The sequence below is a fragment of the Ambystoma mexicanum genome, chromosome 13 (assembly GCF_040938575.1).
Source record: "Ambystoma mexicanum isolate Mex_15411 chromosome 13, UKY_AmexF1_1, whole genome shotgun sequence".
NCBI classification, from domain to species: domain Eukaryota; kingdom Metazoa; phylum Chordata; class Amphibia; order Caudata; family Ambystomatidae; genus Ambystoma; species Ambystoma mexicanum.
In genome coordinates, this window is record NC_090938.1 from 832,068,199 (window position 1) to 832,094,352 (window position 26,154).

At 51.8% G+C, this 26,154-nt stretch overlaps 1 protein-coding gene across 1 annotated transcript in view; it reads left to right on the top strand.

Annotated features, from left to right (window-relative positions):
* The window catches only part of PPP1R18 (protein phosphatase 1 regulatory subunit 18), a 154,284-nt gene that overhangs the window by 110,372 nt on the left and 17,758 nt on the right, over positions 1 to 26,154 (top strand). The window contains exon 2 of the mRNA XM_069635322.1: positions 6,067 to 6,286. Within this exon, the coding sequence (XP_069491423.1) occupies positions 6,067 to 6,286 (220 nt within the window). The remainder of the gene's footprint in view (positions 1 to 6,066; positions 6,287 to 26,154) is intronic.

Genomic DNA, 26,154 nt, shown 5'->3' on the forward strand with positions numbered 1-26,154 from the left:
GTCCAGCAGCAGTTTCTCTGGGTCCCCCTTTGACCCTTGTCCCGCCTCTCCCCTGAAAGAAATCTTCTCTTCCACCTGCGCAGGAGAACTAGCAAGGATCGTACTAAACGACTTCCTCGCCTCTGGCATCTTTCCTGAACCTTTTAAAATAGCGCATGTCAAACTGCTTTTGAAAAATGCATCTCTAGACCCTGTCCAGCCAATGAATTACAGACCCATCTCCAATACCCGATTCTTGGCGAAACTCATCGACCGCTCTGCATACTCTCAGTTCAACCGTTTCATAGAATCCAACAACCTACTCAACCCCGCTCAATCAGGCTTCCTGTTGCGCCACGGAACAGAAACCACTCTGATCTCGATCTGTGATGATCTCAAAGTCTCTGCAGACTCCGAGGGTTGTGCAGCACTGGTTCCCCTTGATCTCCCAGCAGCCTTTGACACCATTAACCACTGATATGCTCATGTCACGCAGAAATGAGGCTACGCATGGCCCCACCCGAAGCGCTATAGCAAGCTTGCTCTATGGCCTCTGACCGATCTGTCCTCTAACACCACTGCCTCAATGGGACTACGTTGCTGCCACATAACTACTCACCTATAACCACTATCTTGTCAGGAACTACTTTGTCACCTGCCATAAAACCATGACCAGGGACCCGGAAAATGGGCTCTAAAGCTGAGCCTCAGATCCAATGACCCTCTGACCAACTTACTCATCACCAACCTGTAAATCTAACTCGGAGATCCACTACCGCGAACCACCAGGACCGCCACGGCGAGCTCATCGGGCTCCGAAAGTAATCAGGAACAGTGGGCTCCTAACAGTAAGCCATCCACTCCAGACACTCGCCACTCCTATCAATATGCTTATGCTCTACTCTACATCAGTGGCGTCACCAGGAATCAAATTTAGGGGGCCAAAGACAAAAGTAGGGGGGCACAGAAAATAGTAAAGGGAGAACATGGTCACTGCTCGTCTTAGGTAGGGGTGGCACATGGGGGGGCACAGGGTTTCACAGGGGGGCCCTGGCCCCCCAGCCTCCCCCCTAGCGACGCGACTGCTCTACATCAACACACAATAGAGCGCAGCTACACCCTGCGATCAATTTCAGCCTAGCTGCTCACATACCTTCACTACTCCTTGAACATCTCAACAGCCTGTTAGTACGCAGTTATACCCCACAAAAAAATCGGCCTAGCTGCACACGTAATCTCCTATACAGGCCCAGGGCTGCCAGAACACAGACTCGGAGACCAACTGCCTTGCTGCTCACATTTCACGGATCCCTCACAACCACCACACTGCACCTCATGTTAGAATGCAGCCACCATCACGCAAACCACACTGCTGCACACATACTGAGTGCACCCAAGCACTGTGTACTTCCCTAATCTCTCCAGTGACCTGGACTACGGCCCCCAAGGGCGTTATACCCACAAGCGCTTTGAGATCATACAAATGGTACATAAGGCGCTATACAAATGCACAATAAAATAACATAACATAGTCTAGCCCGACCCTCTGGACTGGAGTAACCTCGAGTCTCCTTGTCTGGACTGGAGGTAGTCCTGGTCTAGCCTGACCCCCTGGACTGGAGGAACCTTGAGTCTCCCCATCTGGAATGGAGGTAGTCCTGGTCTAGCCTGACCCCTGGCCTGGAGGAACCTCGAGCCTCCGCGTCTGAACTGGAGGTAGTGCTGGTCTAGCCTGACCCCCTGGACTGGAGGAACCTCGAGTCTCCCTGTCTGGACTGGAGGTAGTGCTGGTCTAGCCCGACCCTCTTGACTGGAGGAAGCTCGAGTCTCCCCATCTGGACTAGAGGTAGTCCTGGTCTAGCCTGACCGCCTGGACTGGAGGCAGTCCTGGTCTAGCCTGACTGCCTGGCATGGAGGAACCTCGAGTCTCCCCGTCTGGACTGGAGGTAGTCCTGGTCTAGCCTGACCCCCTGGACTGGAGGTGGTCCTGGTCTAGCCTGACCCCCTGGACTGGAGGTGGTCCTGGCCTAGCCCGACCCCCTGGACTGGAGGAACCTCGAGTCTCCCCATCTGGACTGGAGGTAGTCCTGGTCTAGCCCGACCCTCTGGTCTGGAGGAACCTCGAGTCTCCCCATCTGGACTGGAGGTAATCCTGGTCTAGCCTGACCCCCTGGACTGGAGGTGGTCCTGGTCTAGCCCGACCCCCTGGACTAGAGGAACCTCGATTCTCCCCATCTGGACTGGAGGTAGTCCTGATCTAGCCCGACTCCCTGGACTGGAGGAACCTTGAGCCTTCCCGTCTGGACTGGAGGTAGTCCAGGTCTAGCCTGACCTCCTGGACTGGAGGAACCTCGAGTCTCCCCGTCTGGGCTGGAGGTAGTCCAGGTCTAGCCTGACCTCCTGGAGACTCGAGGTTCCTCCAGTCCCTGTCTGGACTGGAGGTAGTCCTGGTCTAGCCCGACCATCTGGACTGCAGGAACCTCGAGTCTCCCCGTCTGGACTGGAGGTAGTCCTGGTCTAGCCCGACCCTCTGGACTGGAGGAACCGCGAGTCTCCCCGTCTGGACTGGAGGTAGTCCTGGTCTAGCCTGACCCCCATGGACTGGAGGTAATCCAGGTCTAGCCTGACCCCCTGGTCTGGAGGAACCTCGAGTCTCCCCGTCTGGACTGGAGGTAGTCCTGGTCTAGCCTGACCTCCTGGTCTGGAGGAACCTCGAGTCTCCCCGTCTGGACTGGAGGTAGTCCTGGTCTAGCCCGACCTCCTGGTGTGGAGGAACCGCGAGTCTCCCCATGTGGACTGGAGGTAGTCCTGGTCTAGCCCGACCCCCTGGACTGGAGGAACCTCGAGTCTCCCCGTCTGGACTGGAGGTAGTCCTGGTCTAGCCCGACCCCCTGGACTGCAGGAACCTCTAGTTTCCCCATGTGGACTAGAGGTAGTCCTGGTCTAGCCCGACCCCCTGGACTGGAGGAACCTCGAGCCTCCCCGTCTGAACTGGAGGTAGTCCTGGTCTATCCCGATCCCCTGGACTGCAGGAACCTCGAGTCTCCCCATCTGGACTGGAGGTAGTCCTGGTCTATCCCGATCCCATGTACTGCAGGAACCTCGAGTCTCCCCATCTGGACTGGAGGTAGTCCTGGTCTATCCCGATCCCCTGGACTGCAGGAACCTCGAGTCTCCCTGCCTGGACTGGAGGTAGTCCTGGTCTAGCCTGCCTCGATTGAATTTAGAAGTTGTGTGCATTGTTGTTGCCTTGGTTGGACAGTGTTTTATGTTGGTCCCCACTGTACTATTGTTGTTTGTTTTGCTTGTGTGCCAGGAAGAGCATGACCTGCTCTCCGCCTGTGCTGCTGAAAGAAGTGAAGGGCATCTGCCTGTCGGGCTGTGCCTGTTTCACCTTCATGATGATGGGGGGTTGCTGCTGGTTTAGTAGTAGTGTGGGTGCCAGCCACGGCCCCTCCCTGTTCTCCTGCAGAGCAGTAGACCTATAGACACACCGAGAATAGCAGCGGGCGGTGCTGCCACCTCTTTGCTAGGCCGCCAGATGTCACTGCAGCCAGTCAGTGGCAGGGGACAGCTCTGCCCCCAAGGGGCAGTTGAACTGTTTGGAGCCTCTGAGGTTGATTAACTGAGTACCAGTGATAAGAATACCTTGCTGAACACTGCTTAGAAGATGAGAAGCCAATTATTGTATTGTGAACTACTGTGCGGGAACCATGGGTGGTACCAGGCTAGGGCTTGGCAGGGCTCAAGCCCTCCTTCTTGGAGGCAGAGGCATCATTCTGCCGTGTCTGTCCTCCAGCCCATGGCTCCAGCACGAGTCTGTCAAATGTATCAGCTCGCAGCTGTGGATGTACTTCCTTTTAAACATTCATTACTGCGGCAGAAGCAGAGAGGCAACAGCAAAGGTAGAGTGGCAGCGGGCACAAGCCTGCCCTGGCGATATCAATAGACCGCCTAGGGGAGGCGAAAGGCTTAACTGCTGCTGGCCTCCGCTTCTAGACGAGCCAGGCCTCCAATAGTTAGCATTGGTTTTTATTTAAACGAAAAAGCTTGTGAGTTGGGGGTGAAATATGCATCCAATGGGGCAAAGGAAGGCATAATAGCGGTTCCATGTAATGTCCCCGCAAAAATGCCGTTTTTTATGAGGATTCTTAACAAAAAGGGTACCTGTATACCAAAGGTAAGTGACAGCAATGTAATAATGTCCCCTCATAAAAAAAAAACTATATATATAAACAAAATAGGCCGTGGTAGTGAGGCTGAAAAACCAAACTGATAATACACTAATTAACAAAAAATGTGTACGCCGTTGAGAGGCAGAGTGGACGCGAGACACAAGGTACACGGAAAGTGACAGCTGCGCCTACATAAAGTGGCATTAGATGGACATCAGCAGTACGAGGTCTACATATAGAATCTGACATTCATGTTGACCTCAGATGAACAACAGATTGGTGACACCATGTAGACGTGGATGGACACAGGGTATGAGAGAATGTGGCCGCAGTAGGAACGACTAATATCCGTGACAAGTTCCACTGCTGGTGGTAAGGAGTGATTTTGAGTAAACGGAGGTGCCCAGTGATTTCGAACATTTGGAAACAATTTCCATTGGACCTGCTACACCTCCACCACTGGGATAGTGGAGGGAGTGTGGAACCGTAGAAGGCACCGTGAAGACACCTTTCATCGATACATAAAAGACAGGAGGGAAATACCATCACCCCTGATGTTTGTCCTGAAGAAGGTCGGCGTAGTCTCTGGCCATAGTTAAGAGCCAAGAATCGACTGAAACATATGTAGACAAAGGAAGTCTATATGAGAACATCATTGGACTAGTGTATAGACCGAAAAGTGGTCTGCATATAACAAATCAAACCCATTGGGTGTGAATAGTGATGGGGAGGGACCATATGAATATTGTCTAGCCGTATCACTGCAATGAGAGGCGTGAAAGTGCACACATGATGGTATGAATGTGGATGCGAGGTGAAAGGAATTTTCACAAGAAAACGATACCTTGTACGGGATTTGAGTATTTGATTTTAGTGTTTGAAAGACGATTGTAAAAAATAAAATATACATTTTTTGTTAATTATTATCAGTTTGGCTTTTCAGCCTACGGCCTATTTTGTTTATATATATATATATATATATATATATATATAGTTTTTTATGAGGATACATTATTACGTTGACCATGCGGGGGACACCCCTGCAACCCTCGAATTTTTTTTATTTTTTAAAGCAGGGGACATCACGGCAACCCATCCCCATACATAATGTCACCATATGTAATGACGGCAATGGCTTTTCCCGACGACATGTATGGGGACATTGTTACTTGATACCATAGCCTCCTGGGCTGAGAGGACGAGGCGAGGGTGAGGGTGGTCAACAGCACAATAGGTTTAATGGTCCCACTCACTACCTCCTTTCAGGACTGCCATCCAGCTCCCAAAATGTCACTGTTGCGCGGTGATGTCAGGTGATCTCATACTGCATGGCAGCTGTTGCGTGGTGATGTCATACTGTGTGGCCGGTGTTGCGCGGTGATGTCCGGTGATGTCATACTGCATGGCAGCTCTTGCGTGGTGATGTCCGGTGATGTCATACTGTGTGGCAGCTGTTGCGTGGTGATGTCCTACTGTGTGGCAGCTGTTGCGCGGTATTCCTGTCAGCAGTTGGCAGTGCACCCAATTGTTGATTGGAAAGTCTTCCTAGTGGCCCCACAACAAAACATGTTCCCCAAATGTTCTAGGACTGGAGCTAGGAGAGGGAAGTACTCGCATGCCTCACCACATTAAACGTACCAGTGCAGTCCTAGGAGCATTTACAATGGGTGCCCATGGGGTAGCAGGCCTCATCCAGTCCCACGGGGGCTCTGTCTGTTGTGCTGTGCTCGTGGCAGGCATTCGGTGACCTTATAAGAGCTGGACACCGGCGCACACATTATGCCTGTCAGTCCTTGCGTGTCATGTGGTAGTACCTGGGGTCTGCTGCATTCATGGCGGGTGTTGTGTGGTGACCTGATGGGAAGTCTGGCTGCACGGCCACCGATCTGACCCTCTCTCTCTTCCTCCCCAGATGGAGCTCTCCTTCAGCGAGGGGGACCTGGAGCGGGTCTTCGAATACCCGTCCGAAGACTCCCTGCTGGAAGAGTTTGGGCCACCCGAGGAGAGCGATAACCCCCCAGCCAACGCCCAGGCGGATGACGATGACGAGGAAGAAGTCCTGCTTCCTCAGAACGGCCTGGCCGGTGCCCGCAGTGTGGGCAGCATCATGAGGACCAAGCCACTCATCGTGGGTGAGTCCCAGGGGCAAAGCGGGATATTGGGCGCAGTGTCCGCACACGCCACCATTGTCTGCACTTCCTTGTGAAATTCTGGGGTGGTCCCTTTATAATGCATGTAGGTACAGCCCTATTAGAACATCACCCCAAAGCTAGATGCTTCCCCACTATGAATGCTAGAGGGCCCCACTTGTATAATAAGGCTATAGCATGCCTGGCGGTGACAAGAGTCTTCTTTCACATCAAGGACGAGTTTACATTCTGTGCAGCTAACCCCCAGCGGGCAGCACTTTCATTCAAGGTGCCGTATGGTTAAAGGGCTGACTGCCGGTGTCAGAGCTTCTGATCAGAAACCGAAAGGCAACTAGTGATGCCTCTCCTTTTTTCTAATCCACGTCGACACTTACAGGCCACCCTTTAACTATACAGCTCTTCGGCTAAATGGGCTGCCTGAGGGGTTTGTCGTATCTGGGACTAGTCGGGGGAGCCCTGGCATGGCCATGGCTTGGGAGCCCTTTTTGGAGACTGCCAGTACTTCATCCCCACTCGACTTGAGCAGTCTACACCACTCCAATATCTCGACTGTGGCACACTGCACCACTTCTATTTCTACACTGCAGAACACTATGCCACTCTCGTCTCTCCACTGTGCCACTCTTCACCACTCCCATCTGTGCACTGCAGCACTCTCTCCAATGTGCCACTCTGTGGCAATCCCATCTGTCCACTGCAGCATTCTACAGAACTCCGGTCTCTCCACTGCAGCAGTCTATGCACTCACATCACTACGGCAATGCCATCTCTCTGCTGCAGCACTCTATGGCACTCCCATCTCTCTTCTGTGGCACTCGCATCACTATGGCAATGCCATCTCTCTGCTGCAGCACTCTATGGCACTCCCATCTCTCTTCTGTGGCACTTGCATCACTATGGCAATGCCATCTCTCTGCTGCAGCACTCTATGGCACTACATCATTACATCACTCCCATCTCTCTGCTGCAGCACTCTGGTACGCAAGGACCTCATTGACTCTCTCACCCCGGCCCTTGCTGATTTTTGCAACCACTCCTTTGCCTCAGGATCCTTCCCCTCCCCTCTGAAGCAATCCCTTGTGCATCCTCTTCCCAAGAAACCCACAGCTGATCCTTCCTGTCCGGCAAACTATCGCCCAATTTCCATTACCCCCTTTCTGGGCAAACTCCTGGAAAATATGGCCATCTCTCAGCTTAACCTTCATTCAGATTCTGTTGGTTGTCTCCATGACCACCAGTCTGGCTTCAGAGCGGCCAGAAGCATGGAAACTGCTCTCCTCAATATCTGTGAAGATCTGCTCCCCAACTTTGATTCTAACATTCCCTCTGTCCTCATCCTTCTTGATCTCTCTTCTGCCTTCGACACGGTCAACCACACCATCCTGCTCAACCGTCTCCGTGATAATCTGGGTATCACTGATCAGGCTCTGGCCTGGCTGACCTCTTTCCTCTCTGATCGACCCTCCCAGGTCCAACTGGGGTCCTTCTATCATCTATTTTCCTCTCCACTTGTGGGGTTCCCCAGGGTTCTAACCTCTCACCCTGGCTCTTCAACCAATACCTGGCAACTCTCGCCCACCGCATTTCCTTTTTCTGCTCAAATTTCCAGCGCTACGCTGATGACACTCAACTCATTTTCAGGCTGCCCTCTGCCACCTCCTCTCCCTCTCTCATCTCTGATTGCCTCACTGCCATTCAAGATTGGTGTGCCGCCAATGATCTTTGTCTGAATGCCAGCAAGACTGACATCCTCCTCATCGGCACACCTTCACCATCCTTTCCCCTCACTCTCTGGCCGGCCTCCCTTGGCCCTCCTCCTACCCCTACCTGCGAGGCTAAGAACCATGGGGTTATCTTTGACTCCACCCTTTCCTTCTCCGCCCATATCTCTGAGGTCCCTAAAAAGTCAAACTTCCTACTGTACCTCCTCAGAGGTACTCTGCCTTTCCTCTCCTTCCCCCAGAAGTTCATGGTCTCCCAAGCTCTGGTGGTTCTCTCTAGGTTGGCCTATTGTAACAGCCTCTTTCTTAATCTACCTGCCTCTACTCTCCGCCCTCTGCAACTTATCCAGAACAGGACTGCGAGACTTGTCCTTGGCCTCAAGCCCTGGGATTGTATCCCTCCAGCTCCGAAATCTCTCCATTGGCTCCCAGTGGCTGCAAGGATTAAATTCAAAACCCTCTGCATTGTCCACAAGGCTTTCTGTGGTCTGGGTCCAAAATACCTTCAGCTATCCCTCCGCAAATACCTCCCCTCTCGAGCTCTTCGCTCTTCTACCTCTAACTCCCTCTGGGTCAATTGTTTTTCAAAGAAACAAGCTGGGGGTAGATCTCAATCTTTGGCTGGGGCCTCCCTCTGGAACAGCCTCCCTGCTACTCTAAAACGTGAGGAGAACCATCTCCGGTTCCGGAAGAACCTCAAGACCTTCCTCTTTGCTTCTGCCTTCGCTCCCCCTCCCCCCTGCTGATCTGCTCTCTCTTGGCACTGTGCACCTGGCCACCCTCTTTCCCCTGGGCCCAGGTACCTGCTCACCCTGCCACCCTCCTGCACTGCCTTCCAGCCACCACTTGCACTGGGGACTGTATTTGTACCCATACATCCCCCCCCATTTTTCTTCTTTTTCTGCACTTATCAGACTTATCCAGTCTATTGCCTTAAACACAGCACTTGCCACTTTCTGGCTGCACTTCCACTGTTTATTACCTCCATTATCTATTTATGTTTATTATTATTTATCTGCGCTCCTCTGCTCTGCACTTTCCACTCTCCCCCTTCCATGCACTTTTTCCCTTTTCCCTTCCCATGCACTTGCGCGTTCTCAATGTCACTGGGCCTAATAAGATCGTTTTATGGTGTGCTGTGTTCTCTCCTGTTCCCCTTGCTTGCCTAGTCGCGCTCTGAACACTTGTGTACGAGCGCGATACAAATAAAATATCATATCATATATCATATCACCCCCATCACTACAGCACTGCCATCTCTCTGTTGCAGCACTCTATGGCACTCCCATCACTACAGCGCTGCCATCTCTCTGCTGCAGCACTCTATGGCACTCCCATCACTACAGCACTCCCATCTCTCTGCTGTGGCACTGTATGGCACTTGCATCCCTGCGCTGCAGCACTCTGTGACACTCCCCATCTCTCTGCTTCAGCACTCTGCGACACTCCCATCTCTCTGCTGCGGCACTGTATGGCACTTGCATCCCTGCCCTGCAGCACCCTGAGACACTCCCCATTACCTCGATGTCCACTCTTCCTCGTCCCAGTACTTACCTCATGAGGCACCCGCCTCCGACACAGGACCTTCTTCTATTTCTTCTTATTTCTATAACTCCTCCCCCACACCCACATCACTTAGTTTAATTTTTCCTGCCTCCGGCAGGTTGGGCTTGTTTTTTCTTCCCGGTGCGGGGCGCTGGGGAGCTCCGAATGCTGGCCCCCTGGTGGGGCTGCGTGGCGCGGCCTTTGGCTCCTTCAGGTGTGGCAAGACTCCTGGGTTCCCTGCGGGGCTTGGGACCCGGTTGAGTCAGGCTGCCTTGCCTGGTTTCTGCTGGGCTTTTGCCAGCGCAGGGCATCGTGGCCCGGGTTCTGGGAGAACGGACCCGGGTTAAGGTAAGGAGAAGGGGGGGCATGTTTTTCCTGTTGCATGGCCATGCGGCATGGGGGGCTGTGCACGGATTGGCGGCTCCTTTTTCTTGTTTGAGCCACGTGCTCCGGAGGAGAGTGGGCTCCTCCTCTGGTGCTGCAGGCATGTTGCCATAGGAATTAATTGATGTTGTCCCTATTGGTTGTTGTTCTTTCTGGCCTCTATTTGAATGTGGGAGCGGCACGTTAGCAATTGTTTGTATGTGGAACCTTGATTCGGTGTACAGGGGTCTTTGGTGAAGCAGGCTTCCTTGGTCACTGTTTTTGAGCTTACTCAACATGGGAAAACATTCTGCAAAGAGCAGGCATCTGGTCCTGTCTTCTTCTTGTTCGTCTTCCTCTTCTCCTGATTTACACAGAAAGAGAAAGAAGAAGGCTAAGCGTTTTTCCCTGACCAGAAAGGAGTTGAAGAAGCTGCTTAAGCATCGTAGAGGGAGTCGCACACGTGCTCACGGACACAAGCGCAGGCGTCTGTCTTCCTCATCCTCCTCTTCTTCTGGCGCTGAGTCATCGGCCTCTTCTTGTTCCTCTTCGGCTGATGCTGAAGGGAAGTATCTGGACAGAGAAGGAATGGATGAGGTGCTGGCTCAAGTTGGGGATTGCATGGGATTTTCAGAGCCCCTGGTGCCGGTGGAGGGGGCCGACCCTTCTATTCGCCAGTATAGGCATACACCTAGGAAGGGGTTGCCATTGGTTTCCGATATCCGGGAAAAAATCCTCCGGGAATGGCATGACCCGGAGAAGATTGCAATGCCCCGCTTCATGTCCAAACTTTACCCTTTGAAGGGCGAGACTTTGCTGTCTGATCCAGTTGAGGTCGACGTTATCCTCGCCAGCCTGGTGGGCCGCTCCTCTATGTCGGCCGAGGAGGCGGCTGTCCGGGATCCAGTGGACCGCCGAGTTAATTCCGGCCTTAAGAAGGTTCATGCAGGGGCGCATCTGGCCCTTCGAGCAAATATCTATGGTTCCTACACAGCTGAAACAGTGTTGAATGGTTTCAGGGAGTTGAAAAAGGCTGTCAATGAAGGCTCTGATTGTGCCCCTTTGCTTACAGACATGCAGAGACAGGTTGAGTTTTTGGCCGATCTGGCTTTTGATGGGTTGCGTGGCTCGGCCATGGGGGCTGGTGTATCTGCCCGGAGGCATTTGCACCTAAGGGACTGGAAGACTGATGGGTCTCAGAAGGCGGCTGCCCTGAAACTTCCTTTCACTGGGTCCAGGCTTTTTGGTGATTGCCTTGAGGATAAGGTGCACAGAGTTTTTAGGGCGGACAAACATGCTGACAAACTTTGACGCAAGCCTCCTTCAACGGCCAAGAAATCTTCCTCTGGGGCTGGTCCAGTGACCAGCAGGTCTTTTCCTGGCTCCTCATCACATTCTTTTCGGAGAGCTGGGGGGGTCGGGGTCCTCCACGCTCTTCACGTCCTGGGCCGGCACCTAAGTCCTGACGGTTTGGAATTGCCGGTGGGCGGGCGGCTCCGGCAGTTTTTTCCAGTATGGGAAAGCTGGTGTTCCGACTCATGGGTTCTGGACACAGTACAATGGGGGTATCGAGTGCATTTCCTGTCTCCTCCTGTCCAGCATTGCATGGTTCAGACTGTGATTCCCAGGTCTCGGCCCAAAAGGTTGGCCATGGACGCCACTCTCCGAATTAGTGTTAAAGGCGGCCCTCATGCCCGTTCCTCTCCCTGTTCAGGGTCAGGGGTTCTACTCGCAGGTGTTCCTGGTCCCCAAACCTTCGGGGAAGTGCCGTCTAATTCTGGACCTCAAAGCCCTGAACTGCTTCGTCCAAAAGGAACACTTCAAGATGGAGACTTTACAGAACATTCTTCCGATGTTATTAAAGGGGGATTGGATGACATCTCTGGATCTCCAGGACGCTTATTACCATGTGGCTCTCCGTCCCTGGCACAGGCAGTTCTTCCGCTTTGCAGTGGGATCCCGACATTTTCAGTTCAGGGTGCTCCCGTTCGGACTGCGATCTGCCCCCAGAGTTTTCACCAAGCTGGTGGCTCCCCTGGTGGCGCACTTACATCTGCGGGGCATTCAGATATTTCCCTTCCTGGACGATTGGTTGATCAAAGCGTCCTGCCGGCAGACTGTCATTTCTCATCTCCGATTGGTCTGCCAGGCATTGCAGGACTGGGGTTTCCTGGTGAACTGGCAGAAGTCCCAACTGGAGGCTTCTCAGGATCTAGTTTTCATTGGTGCACAGGTTTGCACCAGGATGGGGAAGGTGTTCCTGTCCCTGGAGAGGATCCGTCGCTTGCTGACTGTTCTGGGCAGTGTTCTCGGGAGGCAGTATGTCCCGGCCCGCCTATTGCTGAAATTGCAGGGGCACAAGGCTTCTTGCGTGTTTCTAGTTCCCTGGGCCCGTCTTCATCTACGCCCCCTGGTGTCCTACCTTCTCTCCCACTGGCTCCCTTCATCTCAAGCTTTTGAGGCTTTGATTCCGGTGTCTCTGGCGCTGCGGGTCTCACTGCAGTGGTGGTTGAGGGTTCCGAAACTACGGGCTGGGGTGTCCCTGATCATTCCTCCTGTGACCACACTTACTACCGACGCCAGTGGAAGGGGCTGGGGAGCTACGTTGGGAGTCCTCTCTGCTCAGGGGTTGTGGGATCCGGAAGAGAGCCATCGGACATTCAATTGGCGAGAGTTGTGTGCCATTCTCCGGGCTCTGGTGTACTTCAGGAGGTTACTGATGGGCCGGGCAGTTTTGGTCCAGACGGAAAATACGATAGCTTTGGCTTACGTCAACCGCCAAGGGGGTTCCGGCCGCTCCTTGAATGCCCTGGCAGCTCAGATAGGTGCATGGGGGGAATCACATCTGGTGTCCCTGGTGGCTTCACATATTAGGGGGGTGGACAATGTTCGGGCGGATCTACTCAGCCGCCGGTTCCCCTCCTCGGCGGCACTGGTCCTCTCGACCCAGGTTTTTGCAGAGATCTGTGTCAGGTTCGGGACCCCTATTCTGGACCTGTTTGCGTCTCCAGCCTCAGCAAAAGTTCCCCTCTTCTGCTCTCGTTTTCAGACAGAGGGTGCGTGGGGGGTGGACGCCCTCTCTGTGCAGTGGCCTCAGGGTCTCCTTTATGCTTTTCCACCTATTCCTCTTCTGCCTCGGGTGGTTCAGCGCATCAGAATATCCAGGGTGACTGTATTGTTGTTCGCTCCGTACTGGCCCCGCCGGAGTTGGTTCCCCTCTCTGTTGGAGCTTCGGTGCCAGGAGCCTTGGCTGGTTCCGAAGTGGCCTTGTCCCCTTCTGGGGGAGCTACGGTTGGGGGTCCGCCAGATACAATGGGCAGTGTGGATATTGCACGGGCTAGGCTGATATGTCAGGGGTTTTCTGGTCCTGTGGTGGATTCCACAATGAATGCTCTTAGACCCTCCACTCTGAAGGCTTACGGCAGACATTGGAGCCATTTCCGGGACTGGTGTGGGCGGTCTGGGATCCCCCCCCTGCGGTCTGGCCTCCCCGCTATCCTTCAATTCCTCCGGGATGGGTTTGACAAGGGCCTGTCGGTTTCCACGCTTCGCTCTCAGTGGGCCTCCATAAAATTCCTTTTGGGGGACTCTGATGGGCACTTGGATGGGGAGGTGTTGGTGGGGAAGTTGCTCAGTGGTTTTTCTTCTTCCCGTCCTTGTACTTATAAGGGGCTTCTTCCTTGGGATCTCCCTCTTGTCTTAAAGTTTCTTCAAGGGCCTCCTTTTGAGCCCATTTCCGAGATTGATATGAAACATCTGACGCTGAAGACTGCTTTTCTGATTGCCATAACTTCTGCCCGTAGGCTTGGGGAGATTGGGGCTCTGTTATGTCACCCCCCTTTCCTGAGGGTTCTGCCGGACTCGGTGGTGCTGAGGTGTGATCCGAAGTTTCTCCCTAAAGTTGTTTCTCGTTTTCACACCTCTCAGGATCTGGTTCTCCCTGCCTTTTTTCAAAATCCGCAAACGCCAGAGGAAGTGGCTTGGCATAGCATTGATGTGCGGCGGGCGGTGTTGGAGTATTTGGCTAGAACTGCCCCTTTCCGCCGCTCTGACAGTCTTCTGATTACTTTTGGCCCGGCTGGGGCTGGGCGTAAGGCATCTGTAGTGTCCATTAGCCGATGGATCCGTCTTGTGGTCTCCATGGCCTATGTGGCTTCGGGCCTGCCTGTGCCTGCGCACGTTCAGGGGCGGTCCACCAGAGGTTTGGTGGCCTCATGGGCCGATGCTAGGGGGGTTTCTGTACAGGAGATATGTAGAGCTGCCACTTGGGCTGATCAGAGCACCTTCATCAACCACTATAGGTTGAATGTCTCCCACTCGGGGGTTGGTTCCTTCGGGGTTGGAGTTTTGTCTGTGGGGATGTAAAATTGGAGTTATTAAAGGTGTGTGTTTCTGCACTGTTTTGACTCTGTGTCTCATTGGGACCTTTTTCCCCGTTTGTTGCTTTGGTATACCTCATGAGGTAAGTACTGGGGCGAGGAAGAGTGGACGTGGAGGTAATGTTCTGATTACTTACCGGTGATCTTCATTACTCCTAGTCCTACTCTTTGCTGCAGCACTGTATGACACTTGCGTGATCTGAGGCACCAGTGCTTCCTGGTTCTGTGATCTTTGAGGACACCCACTGAGCACAGCCTCAATGAGGGTGATGGGGCTGGGGCACGCCAATCAAGAGGGCAAAGTCGCGGCTGTACCCAGCCGCCCCCCCCCCCCACCACAAACCTTGCCCACCCAGATGATAATTCCTGCCTGTTTAGATGTCACCCCTGAGGGTCTCAGCCTCTGTTATCTTGGAGGTGCACGTGGTACCCAGTTTCTGCACACTCACCCCTTGCTTCCCTGCCCTCTGTAAAGCGCTTCTCGGTGAGGCGTTAATGCCCTGCGTGTCCCAGCGGAAGTGTAAACGTGCATTAATACCACCCAACGCTCAGGGGGGGGCGGAGGGGGGGCGTGGAGCTGGACACTGCAGGGCGGTCCCAATGCACCCTCATCCTGGATGTCTCCCGGCAGCTGTGACGTGTGAAGCAGCAGCGCCCTCCTGTGGCCACTGAGGAGAAGCGCGCATCCATGCTGTGATCAGCTGCAAAGAGACCAGGGGTGGGTTTCTGCAAAGACTGTGGCGCTCCCTCCATGGCAAGAGGTCATGATCTGCCACGTTATGTTGTTGGCTTCTGCCATGATGCGCGCTGATGGCATTTGCATGGACTCGTGGCCCTATGGAGATGAGTTGTGTTTCAAGGCGAGTGGGTTTGGGGGACTCATTGGCTCGCAGACCGGAAGCCCCTCTGCGCGTGCCATATTCCCCCAAATCACAGGTGACAGGCTCAGACCCCAGGCCCCGAAGGGTCACTGTACAGAATCATGTCACGGGAGACTACGTGTGAGGCGTGGAGAGCATCCTGCCTGCCATTCCTGTACATATCACTCGATTCCAGCAGGAAGGCGACGCTCAACATATGTATCTCACAGGGTCGCTCTCTTAATAATGACATCATCATTGGTTCAAGCGCTGCATTCTGACATTTGCAGAAACAATGAGGATTGCTCAGTTATGTTAGCATTTTAAATGATCTCTTATTTTATCTCCAAAAAATCACAGCACTTAATGTTTACCCAATGTCATGACTGGCAGTGGCTTCTTACAGAGTAATGGAGCATCCTGGAGCCGTGCAAGCGCTGTGCCACCCGTGTGTGTAACATGCAGGTTCTCACCTGTCGCATATGGTCCCTCTGCGCCTTTAAGCACAGCCCACGTGAGCCTGAGGGAGGAAAGGGAGGAGCAACCGGGCTTGTGGGTTAGTATGTAGATGAAAGGGAATAAAGCACTCCTGGCTGGCGTCCTTATTCCTGGCCAACAACTGGCAACAAGGTTTCCTTCTACCCCAGGCCCGCGCAACACACTGCAAGCCTCCATTTGCCAACATGCAGTGTACCGACGCCTCCCGAAGTGGCGATCCTGCCGCTGGGCAGTCACCGCCGCATCACGGCGTCCGGCGCTCCAACCCAACAAGTCTGCGAGAGACCGCGCTGCTCGCAGCCACCCGCGCACGCGTGCAGGTCCACCGTGTTGCTGCCTACGGCGGTCCCACCAACATGGCCGCCTTTGATAATACAGCTTCCTGGGGTACGTGTCAGCATCCGACGGGGCCCAGTAGTGAACATGCGAAACAGCTTGTGCAGTGAATGACACACCTACAAGAAAGCAAAGAGGGCACATTATACTGCCGCCGAGGTGAGTGCGTGCCATAGCAAGAGGTCTTTTGAAACCCCTTCACTGCGCCAACCCACCCACCCACAATGGACAGGCTGCGCATGCGCCACAGCAGGGCGCAGGGGCGCCGTCTGCAACCATGTCATCCAGGGCAGCATTCCTCCAAAAGCTGCTTCCATTCACGCTTGTGCCCCATGCAGACAAAGGCCCACGGTGGCTAGAGTGAGTGGAGGAATTTGAAGACTTTGTCAAGATGGTGGGGGGCAGAATCTCCTGCGTGAAGTGACATATTCACTAACCTAGTTGGAGAGACCATTCATGCAGGGCAGAGGGACACATTTGAAAGACTCATTGAAACATTGAACAAAAAACGTATCATCCAGCCCAACAGAGTCTATGAACGTTAAGTGTTCAATCAAAGTCACAACAGCCCCAAGAAACGGTCGACACATTCATGACCCGCCTGGGTCAAAGGTAGTCCACTGCCAACCTCCACACTCTCGGATGATGAAGCCATCAGACTCTGGGTGATTGAAGGTTGTATTTCTTCCACGATCAGAAAACTACAAACAAAAAAACCGCTCCATTGACGAAGTAATCGAGATGGCAAGAATATATGAGAGGGTCGACCTACAAGCAGCATCCATGGAAAACACCCCGACGACCAAGTCAGACAAAGGAGACCCTGTAGCCGCAATGGAAGCACAAAAGCCGGGCACATGTCAAGCACTCACCCAACGGTGCTCCAGCTGCAGGCGGGAGGGTCACTTCCAAATGGTCTGTCGTGTGGGAAGACCGTTTCCCACACCCAGGGTGAGTCCTATGTCCACTGCGAGGCAAAGACTCAGAACCGGACTTCTGTGGCAAAACCAAAGCAGACCGCATCCTGCAAAGGTATGTAAGGGCATTTGACGAAATGCTGGTCATCGAATCAGAGACAACATATGATCAACCTGACTCAAATGTGTGGTACAGGGATGAAAATGGCAACCCCCCCATGCCTACCAACAGTATGCGGAGACCCCGCAAAGCCCCCACTACAACTCCCATCCAGACTTTGATCAGGGCTGTTATGATGAATATGTGACCTGAATCAGGATGATCGGGAGGCAGAGGAGGCACTAAGGGGACTCGTCAACGTGGTCGATGAGAACGACTGTTTCCTGATAGACCCGGGGGCGACAGTGAACATAATGCGAGAACAGGAATTCATACAAATGTCAGACAAGCCGACACTCGCCAAGTCGGGGGCGAAGATTTTCCAGTGGGGAGCCGCTCACCACTTACAATCCATTGCCCACATCCACGTTCTACGCTACCCCACAAAAGGCAGATGCCTGCTGAGCTATAAAACCGCAAGATGCCTGAGACTCATTGACATCCACTATCAAAACAGTGAAAGCATACAATCCACTGCGAGCCCACAAGGAACCAGCGACCTCGTCCGTGCAAGAACCCTACAGGCCCTGTCGAAGGACTCCATTCAAGCCAAGATCTCAGGTCTATGCAAAGGATTAGGAAAGCTAAAGGGAGTGCTCACAAACCCCAGATTGACGACTCTGTAAAGCCAGTTCCCCAACACGCCCGGAGAGTGGGATTTCACATCCAAGAAGCTGTCTCGCGTGAGATTAGCCAACTACTACTAAACAACATAATTGAACCAGCCACCAGACGTACCCCCTGGGTCTTCCCATTGGTAATAGTCCCCAAAGAAGGGGGAAAGATTAAGTGGTGCATCGACATGCGAGTGGCGAACACCGCAAACAACTAGAACGACACCCAGGTCCCAGCATCGAGGACATGACTGTACAACATAATAAAGCTACTACATTTTCAAAACTTGACCTCAATCAGAGGTACCACCAACTGCAATTGCACCCGTCATTCATCAAGACCAATTACATTTTCAACACATGAAGCGCTATTTCGCTATATGAAGCTACATTTTGGCATATCCTCTGCCGCAGACATTTTTCAGGAAGCAATTCGCCAGGTCCTCCACCCCATCAAATCGGCCTTAAACTACAGTGAAGACATCTTGGTGTATGGTACGTCACAAGAGGATCACAAGGCGCTACTGGACACATGTGCCGCACTGCAAGCGGCGGGGCTAATGCTCACTCTGGAGAAGTGCAACTTTAACAAAAGGAAGCTACGGTTCTTCGGTCCTATTTTCTCAGATGCTGGAATAACCCCAGACCATGAAACAGCGCGATCGCTAAACTACGAACACCCACCCGTGCGCTCTTTTCTTGGCATGGCGCGCTACTGTGCTAGATACCTCCCACAGTATGCTTCAATGACTGACCCACTGCGACACCTGCTGCAGAAGCACACCATATTCTAGTGGACTGATGAATGCCAGAACGCTTTTGAGCACATCACCGGTGCGTTGGCTGACGCAAAAGGGCTGGCATACTTTGACCCTACCTGATGCACTGAAATTACTCTTGATGCCAGCCCGGTGGGTCTGGTGGCCATTCTGGCTCAGATGGGTGACAAAGACTTGCAGCTGAGACGCGTGGTGGCATATGCCAGCAGGTCCCTTTCACCCACCGAAAGGGCATACTCCCAGGCTGAGAGGGAAAGCCTTGCCGCAGTCTGGGCATGTGAACACTTTCACACCTTCATCATCAGCAGGAAATTCACACTGGTCACAGACCATCAGGAACCCACGCACAAAGATGCCGCCCAGAATAGAATGCTGCAGGACTATGATTATGACATTGTTCACAAACCAGAGGGCGTCCTAAGCCCCAAAGACTACATTTCAGTGCACCCCGATAGTGACCAGTACACTAGGAAAGGTGCTGTCGAATACATAAACTATGTCGCCACAAACGCACTACCACCTGCCCTCAATTTGGAGACAGTAGCACAGAAGACAGCAAAGGACCCATCCTTGGCCATGGCCTTCCAATTGATGAACAAAAACAAATGGAGAGACTACCGTAGACCACTCCATGCATACCCGAAGGCAAACGAGGTGGGGGCCCCACTGCAGTGCGCCGAGCTCACACCATCTTTATTAGACAAAATGGTTTCTGAGGCCTAGCTAAATTGAATACGTTAGGGCAATGTCTTCAGCAGGTGAGCCATCCACCACCTGGGCCCTGGTGGTAAGGAGGGGACACCTGATGAGCCATGGCCCTCACCTGGGGAGGGGATGAAGGCAAGGGGGGTCTTTTGGACCGATCCTCCCCTACAACGGCCATCGCTTTATGATCCAGTTCCTGGGGGTGGACCAGTGTGGGAGGATCTCCTGGGTGAGGCATTTTCTGGGAGTGGGACACTGGATGGCGAGACACAGTATCACATTCCCCATAACACCTTTACCCCATCATACCAGGTAGGATACTTAGGAGCTCAACCTCCCCCCCTCTTCACAAAACAAACACTTTCTCACAGACAGCTCGCTAGGAGAGAAAACGGACTAACACCCGAGCCGTATACCTGATATGTCCCATTACAATGGTCATGCATGGTCAGGCAATTACTGACTATCGCACATACCTGACGTCCAATACACTTCCCCACATGGAGAAAAGGCGAAGCACGAGAATACACTCTGAGCGAGACAAAGCACGGGAGGAACCAGCAGTTCCAAGATGGCAGTTTAACACAAGGAGAAAGACGGCGAAACAGAATGGGATCGCAAGGACCTTTTTGACAAGGAAGCGTTACTTTCACGAAACCTCGAGAATAGAAAGCGTAAGACAACGAATCCAGGCAGACAAACCCTGCCTTGTGTGTCAGAGGTACCCGGGGCCATTCCGCATCGATAATCAAGGCAGGAAGAATCGCCTGCTGCCGTGGTACTGTCCTTGGCTCCTACAACAAAGGAGCGCCAGTGAAATCAACACAGCCAGTGAGTTGGGGAGACCGATACCAGACCGGTCTGTGTTGAAGCCAATATTGCAAGTAGCAACATTGTATGGTGAGCGCTGAAGCAAACAGTGTATGAAACGCATGTGATAAGCAACGCAAGTAAAATTGAATAACAGACGAGTGATTGAACTTTGAAACCAAGAGACGATGCCTTTTGACAGTGGTCAATAGAAGGTCTCTGTAAGATATTCAACTGAGAGTTGATAAAGATGAAAGAGTGGCAAAGAACTGTGCATCGAAGTGGTCCTGCGGCGGGTCAAGGAAAATCCTGTGCACAATTGAAAGTATTCAATGTTGATACTGCCAAGAATGTTAATGACAAAGTAGATAACGTTGGTCCGAGCCCGAACGAGGGAGATCAATTGAAAGCTTTGGGTTAAAGCAAGTTTGTGTTAGAGTGAATTAAATTGGTCTGAGCCCGGCAGTGGGAGACTGATTGAACACTGTGTTAAAACGGATCTGAGCCCGGCTGAGGGGGTTCCGGGGTGAACCGTGAATTACCTGAGAAATTGGATGCATGAAAATGCTGCAGCCATTGTGTTAAAGGTGATCTGAACCCAGCTGGGGTGGATCGGAGGTGAATAGTGCATCACCTCAGAAATTGAGTATGTGTAAAATCCTAAAAGGAAAAGCACTTATTGTTAAGTTTGTTGCATTAGGTCCTCTGAAAGAAGAGATCTTGAAAGGCAAAGAGACTTGGGCACAGAAGGCCCTGATGCTAATATTTGAACTGTACCCTCATGGTAGAGAAGCCAGAGTCTGTGCTAAGCGTTGTCCCGTTGTAAAAATGTGGGCAAGGGAGGCCAACAGCCTAATATGCTGACAAATAATTTCTTGAACACTTCTTTCTTTTACATAACATTGTTTCCCCTCACTGTTTGTATTTAGAGGTAAGGATTGGCAATCGATTTTTATTTTAGTATAGGCCCTTTTGTTTTGATAAGACACCACTAGGACTGCCTTATTATTATTTGATGGTCATAGCTTGCTACCATCTTTAGATTTAGGATTAGATAGGTGTTGTTCAAACCCTTTTTAAAGTTCAATAAACACCCTTGACCTGTGGTCACTTGAGGCTGTCTTACTGTTGATACCATGCCTTCCTTACAATAGGGAAGCACACAGCAAGGCTAGGGAGGCACACAGTAAGGCTAGGGAGGCACACAGTAAGGCTAGGGAGGCACACAGCAGGGCTAGGGAAGCACACAGCAAGGCTAGGGAAGCACGCCCCTTGCTAGGAAAGCACAGTGCAAGGCTAGGGTCCTCTGAGAGAGAGAGAGAGAGAGAGAGAGAGAGAGAGAGAGAGAGAGAGAGAGAGAGAGAGAGAGAGAGCACTGCAGCCGCCTGTTCTGGCAGTCCTCTTAACCGAAGACTCCTGGACTGCAGGGAAAGCGTTAAGAGAAAGCCGGCTCAGTGAGGCTCAGTGAGGCTCAGCGAGGCCGGCTGCAGACTCTGAGAACGCCACGAGCAGATGAGGCGTCTGAGCCTGGGACACAGAGCAGCAGGTGGAAGAAAAACTGCCCCAGCTTCAATGAGGGCACGGTTGGGACTGGGAGAGCCTGGGAGCTCATGGAAGGACAGAGTCCGCCACAAGCCGAGCCCAGACAGCTGCCGCAGACCCCTTGGGATGGAGCATTTTGCAAATCGCATTCAGTGACATCTTTGAAGTTGTGCTAAGGAGGCGTATGGGAAGAACCCCAGAAAGCGCTTCAAAAGGAAGCACTTTTTTTATTACACTGAAATATTCCTATATTCCTTACACGTGAGTGCTGAACTCTGCCTGCTTTTTGGAGACACAGGGTATTTGGTTAACCTAGATTAAGCCCATGCTCCGGGGATGCCCGTCTCCTGCTAGCAATGCCACGAGTCTTGCTGAAGAGGTGCCCACTCTGAGCAGATATGCAGAGGGTATTCGGGCACGTTTGCCCACCGCACGCACCATATCGAAGTCTTCAGTACTGGAAACTTCTAGGTCTGTGGAAATGTATGTGTCTAATTCAGACATTCTGGGGGTTGTTTTTGCTTTGTCAGCATTCTTTCTTTTTTTTTAAAAATTAAAATCCAGAATTTAGAGGCTGTTGTTTTGGCAGGTGGAGATCCACACCTGAACCCCCCATAATCCGGTGCGACAGGAGCAGGACTCTTTCAGGAGGGAAAAGAAAGGGGAGGTGGGGCACCCCAGCTTCTGAGGCCCTCATGTGCCAAGCATATACATAATGGTTCCACGCTCTGTCGCAAATTGCCTCCCAGCATTTGTTCTGGACAGTGTTCTCTTTTCCATTACGAACTCCAACTCCCACAGTACACCTTGGAGCAACTTAGAAACCCTGGACCAGACCCAAGAGACAGAATGAAGAACAACCAGGAAATGGACTTCGAATTTCCCTGCCTACCCGCAATAACACATCCAACACCCGACAAATGGACCCCAGATGATTGAGGGGGCAGCAGAAACTGAACTGGGAGCAAGGAGAAACTGCAGATGAACAAGAAAGACACAGAACCCCCTCCCCGCCCCCCAAGCTGAATTGGCAACAACATTCACCAGCTCCTGAGTCCTCGGCTGCTACCACACCACAGACTGTTTCCAGAACCGTACTGGCACAGGGAGTGGGGCTTAGAGGGTTGTACAGCCTCTCACCCGTGTAGCATAGTGCCTGGGGACAGGTCAAGCACTTGCTTCTTAGAGCCAGGTGAGCCCTGCAGCCATTGGATAGGGAAGAGGAGACAGAAGGAAAGGCCGAGTGTGGGTTGCTCAGGCGAGGGTAGAGGATGTGGAGGCCGGACAAGAGCCGAGGAGAAGGAAGGAAGGAGTAGAGGAAACTGTAATGTGATTAATCATGTGGAGGCGTCCCTGATCCCTCTCCCCCCTCCACCCCCCCAGCATAAAATCTCCATCGCCTCTCATGTGGGCAGTGGACGGCAGACGCTACCTGAACCTAACCCTGGGGGTGGTATCATGAGGGAGGAGATGGCTGTCAGGGGGGATGTGGTGACCCCATTAGGAGAGGCACAGAATTCCTCCCTTGTAAATGAGGAGCACCCCCACATTCCTAATGGCATGGTGTCACTATACAAATTCCTCCAGTTTCAAAACTTTAAAAACCCTTTCCTAATAAACATTCTAAGTTGAATACAATCCATACCTCATATGCAGATGACGCACGTATTACACCTCCTGCCTCTTATGGTTTTTACAACATAAAAATCCTAAAGAGTTTCCTCTTAGAAGTCCTATTAGTCCTATGTACTCCAACTCCCATAACGCCTCAAGTACTGAGACGAGGAAGAGGAAGAAGGAGTTAGTATGGATTGAAAGAAACCCTAAACTGAACACGCAGACTAGTTGTAATGTAGATCAGCTGCACAGGACATTTAAAGATGGTTTGCACTTTCAATCAGAAGGCGGAGAGAAGAGAAGCAGTTCAGGTGAAGCAGGAGGCAGAACCGGAGGTGAGGGCAAACCCACGGGAACGGACTGTGCTGAAAGAGGCAGGTATTGTCAATCTGCCGCATGCCAGTGTTCCTTACCAGGAGCCGCGGAAGACACAGGGGAGTGTGGCAGGCCCCGGGGAAGAGCCGCGCATAAATCACCACCAACAGCAGCAGCGATGCTGGCAAGGACGACACTGCACCAGACATCAGCAACCTTACTGGCAAGTGAATGCAAGGCCCGCAGGAGAGCTAAAGGGGGGCCTGCCAGGCGGGAGACCCCATTCCGGAGTTGAGACTTAGCAGCATCAACGTGCAGAAGGTCTGGAAAGCCATGGGAAACCGGTGAGTCGGCCCAGAGAATATGGGAACCCCGGGCGTACCAACAGGCACACAGACAATTAATAGTACATTTTGAATACTGACGAAGTAAATCAGAAGACATAATTTGCACAATTCCTCATGCCTGAGATGTCAATATGGGGAAAGCTGGCGCAAAAGTTAACACAAGCATATGAATGTTTAACGAAGAAGCTGAAAGACGAAATGTGCATAAGTCTTTATATATACAAGATGTCCATATGGAGAAAGTTTGAGCAAGCATTGCTATAAGTAAATTAATGCTGGTGAAGAAGCTAGAGGACAGAACTTGAACAAGTCTCCATGTGTGAGATGCCCATATGGGGAAGCTTGGGACAAGTACTATCTGAAGTCAGTGAAGTATAACCAGTGAAGGAGCACAGCTGTGTTCTACTGAGAGAGAACATTGTAGGAAGTCCTGGTGAAAGAAGCACGTCAGGCAGTGAGCCTTTGGGAGAAAGACACCTGGCAGGAGAGTATACCTGGGGATCTACAAGACCCAGAGGGGGATTCCTGGCAGGGGAGTACACCAGGTAATCCAGTTAAAGTATATGAAAGGAAGAGACATTCAGGAGAGTAGACCAGGGGATCTAAAGAAGCCAATGATGGATTCCTGGTAGGGGAGTATACCAGGGGATCTAACGAAGCCAATGAAGGATTCCTGGTAGGGGAGTATACCAGAGGATCTAACAAAGCCAATGAAGGATTCCTGGTAGGGGAGTATACCAGGGGATCTAACGAAGCCAATCAAGGATTCCTGGTAGGGGAGTATACCAGGGGATCTAACAAAGCCAATGAAGGATTCCTGGTAGGGGAGTATACCAGGGGATCTAACGAAGCAAATGAAGGATTCCTGGTAGGGGAGTATACCAGGGGATCTAACAAAGCCAATGAAGGATTCCTGGTAGGGAAGTATACCAGGGGATCTAACAAAGCCAATGAAGGATTCCAGGTAGGGGAGTATATCAGGAAGTCATCTTTGAAACGTGGTTTAAAAGAGACATTTGTGCTATTCTTGAAAAGTTCATGTTTGAATAGACACTTGACGGGGAACTATTACTCGAAAAGACACTTTTTGCCATCCTCAAAAGAAAGTATTATATAAAAGAGACATTCCTACCGCGCTGAAGGAACTATTGCTTGAAAAGGAACTTTTCGTCATCCTGAAGGAATCCTTGTTTGGAACAGAGACTTTCGCTTTCTTGCCCGACACACTCCAGGGGAAGGGAACCACCTCCTGGATTAAAGGATTGTTTGTTGTTTTTCACACTTTTTGCTAAAAACAAAACTGAGACATTTACCTTACACATTTGTTTGTTAACTTTAGTGTGAGGGTCAGATACGTGTTGGACAAAATAACAGTTTGCATTATTTTGATGACAAGACTTAGACACATCTTTAGTTTTAGTTTCCCGGGCAGGGATTTCTCTTTAGGACAGGGACAGAAAGGCCTTTATCCAACCCATTTTATTTTAATAAAGATGTTTAATGTTGAAAACACTAACACTTTGTGGCTGCCCCTCATTTCTGACCCCTCACGATTCCATGTGTTAATATCCCTGCAAAAATATCGCCATACAAAAATATCGCCATATCTTTGCAATGATATTAAGGCATGGAACCCGCGGGGGATACCCTCCCAACCCCTGCATTATTTTTAAAGGAGTGGGGGAAACCCCTGCAACCCCTGCTTCTAAAAACCCCAAAATTATCCCCCCCAAAAATATCGCCTTTGGCCGTTCCAGGCGACCATATATACGGCAATATTTTTGGTGGGGAGAATATGTAGTGATACCCCCCTCACAGGAGGCAGATTACTCCGCAGTGTGCAAGGGTGGGCATTTGTGAGGGAGATTGGTACCAGTTTGTGAGAGTGAAGCAGTGATTGGGAGAGGGTTTTTGAAGGTGAAGGTGAGGGTAGAAGTGAGTGGAGAGTGAGATATGAGTTGGGAGTGAGGGCAGTAGGCAGAGTGAGATGAGAGTGAGTAGGTGTTGGGAGAGAGTGAGGGTAATAGAAAGGAGTGTAGCTTGTGGGGTGGAGACGAGAAATTGGGGAGTTGATGAGAATAGTGAGAGGGGTGTATTGGGAGAGTGCGCACTATATCCCTGACTAGGGAAGAGAAGAGGGGTGTGTAGAGAGGCGAGGAGAGGGGTGTAGTGAGGGGAGTGCAGAGAGTAGTATTAGTGTGGCGAGGGGAGAGTAGTAGTGGTGTGTAGTTGGGAGAGTTGCTGTGGCATGGAGAGGACAGAGTAATAGGGGTGCACAGAAGGGAGAGTCGTGGCGAGTAAACTCGTAGGGTACAAGCAAAGTGTAGAGCGAATGTAATATC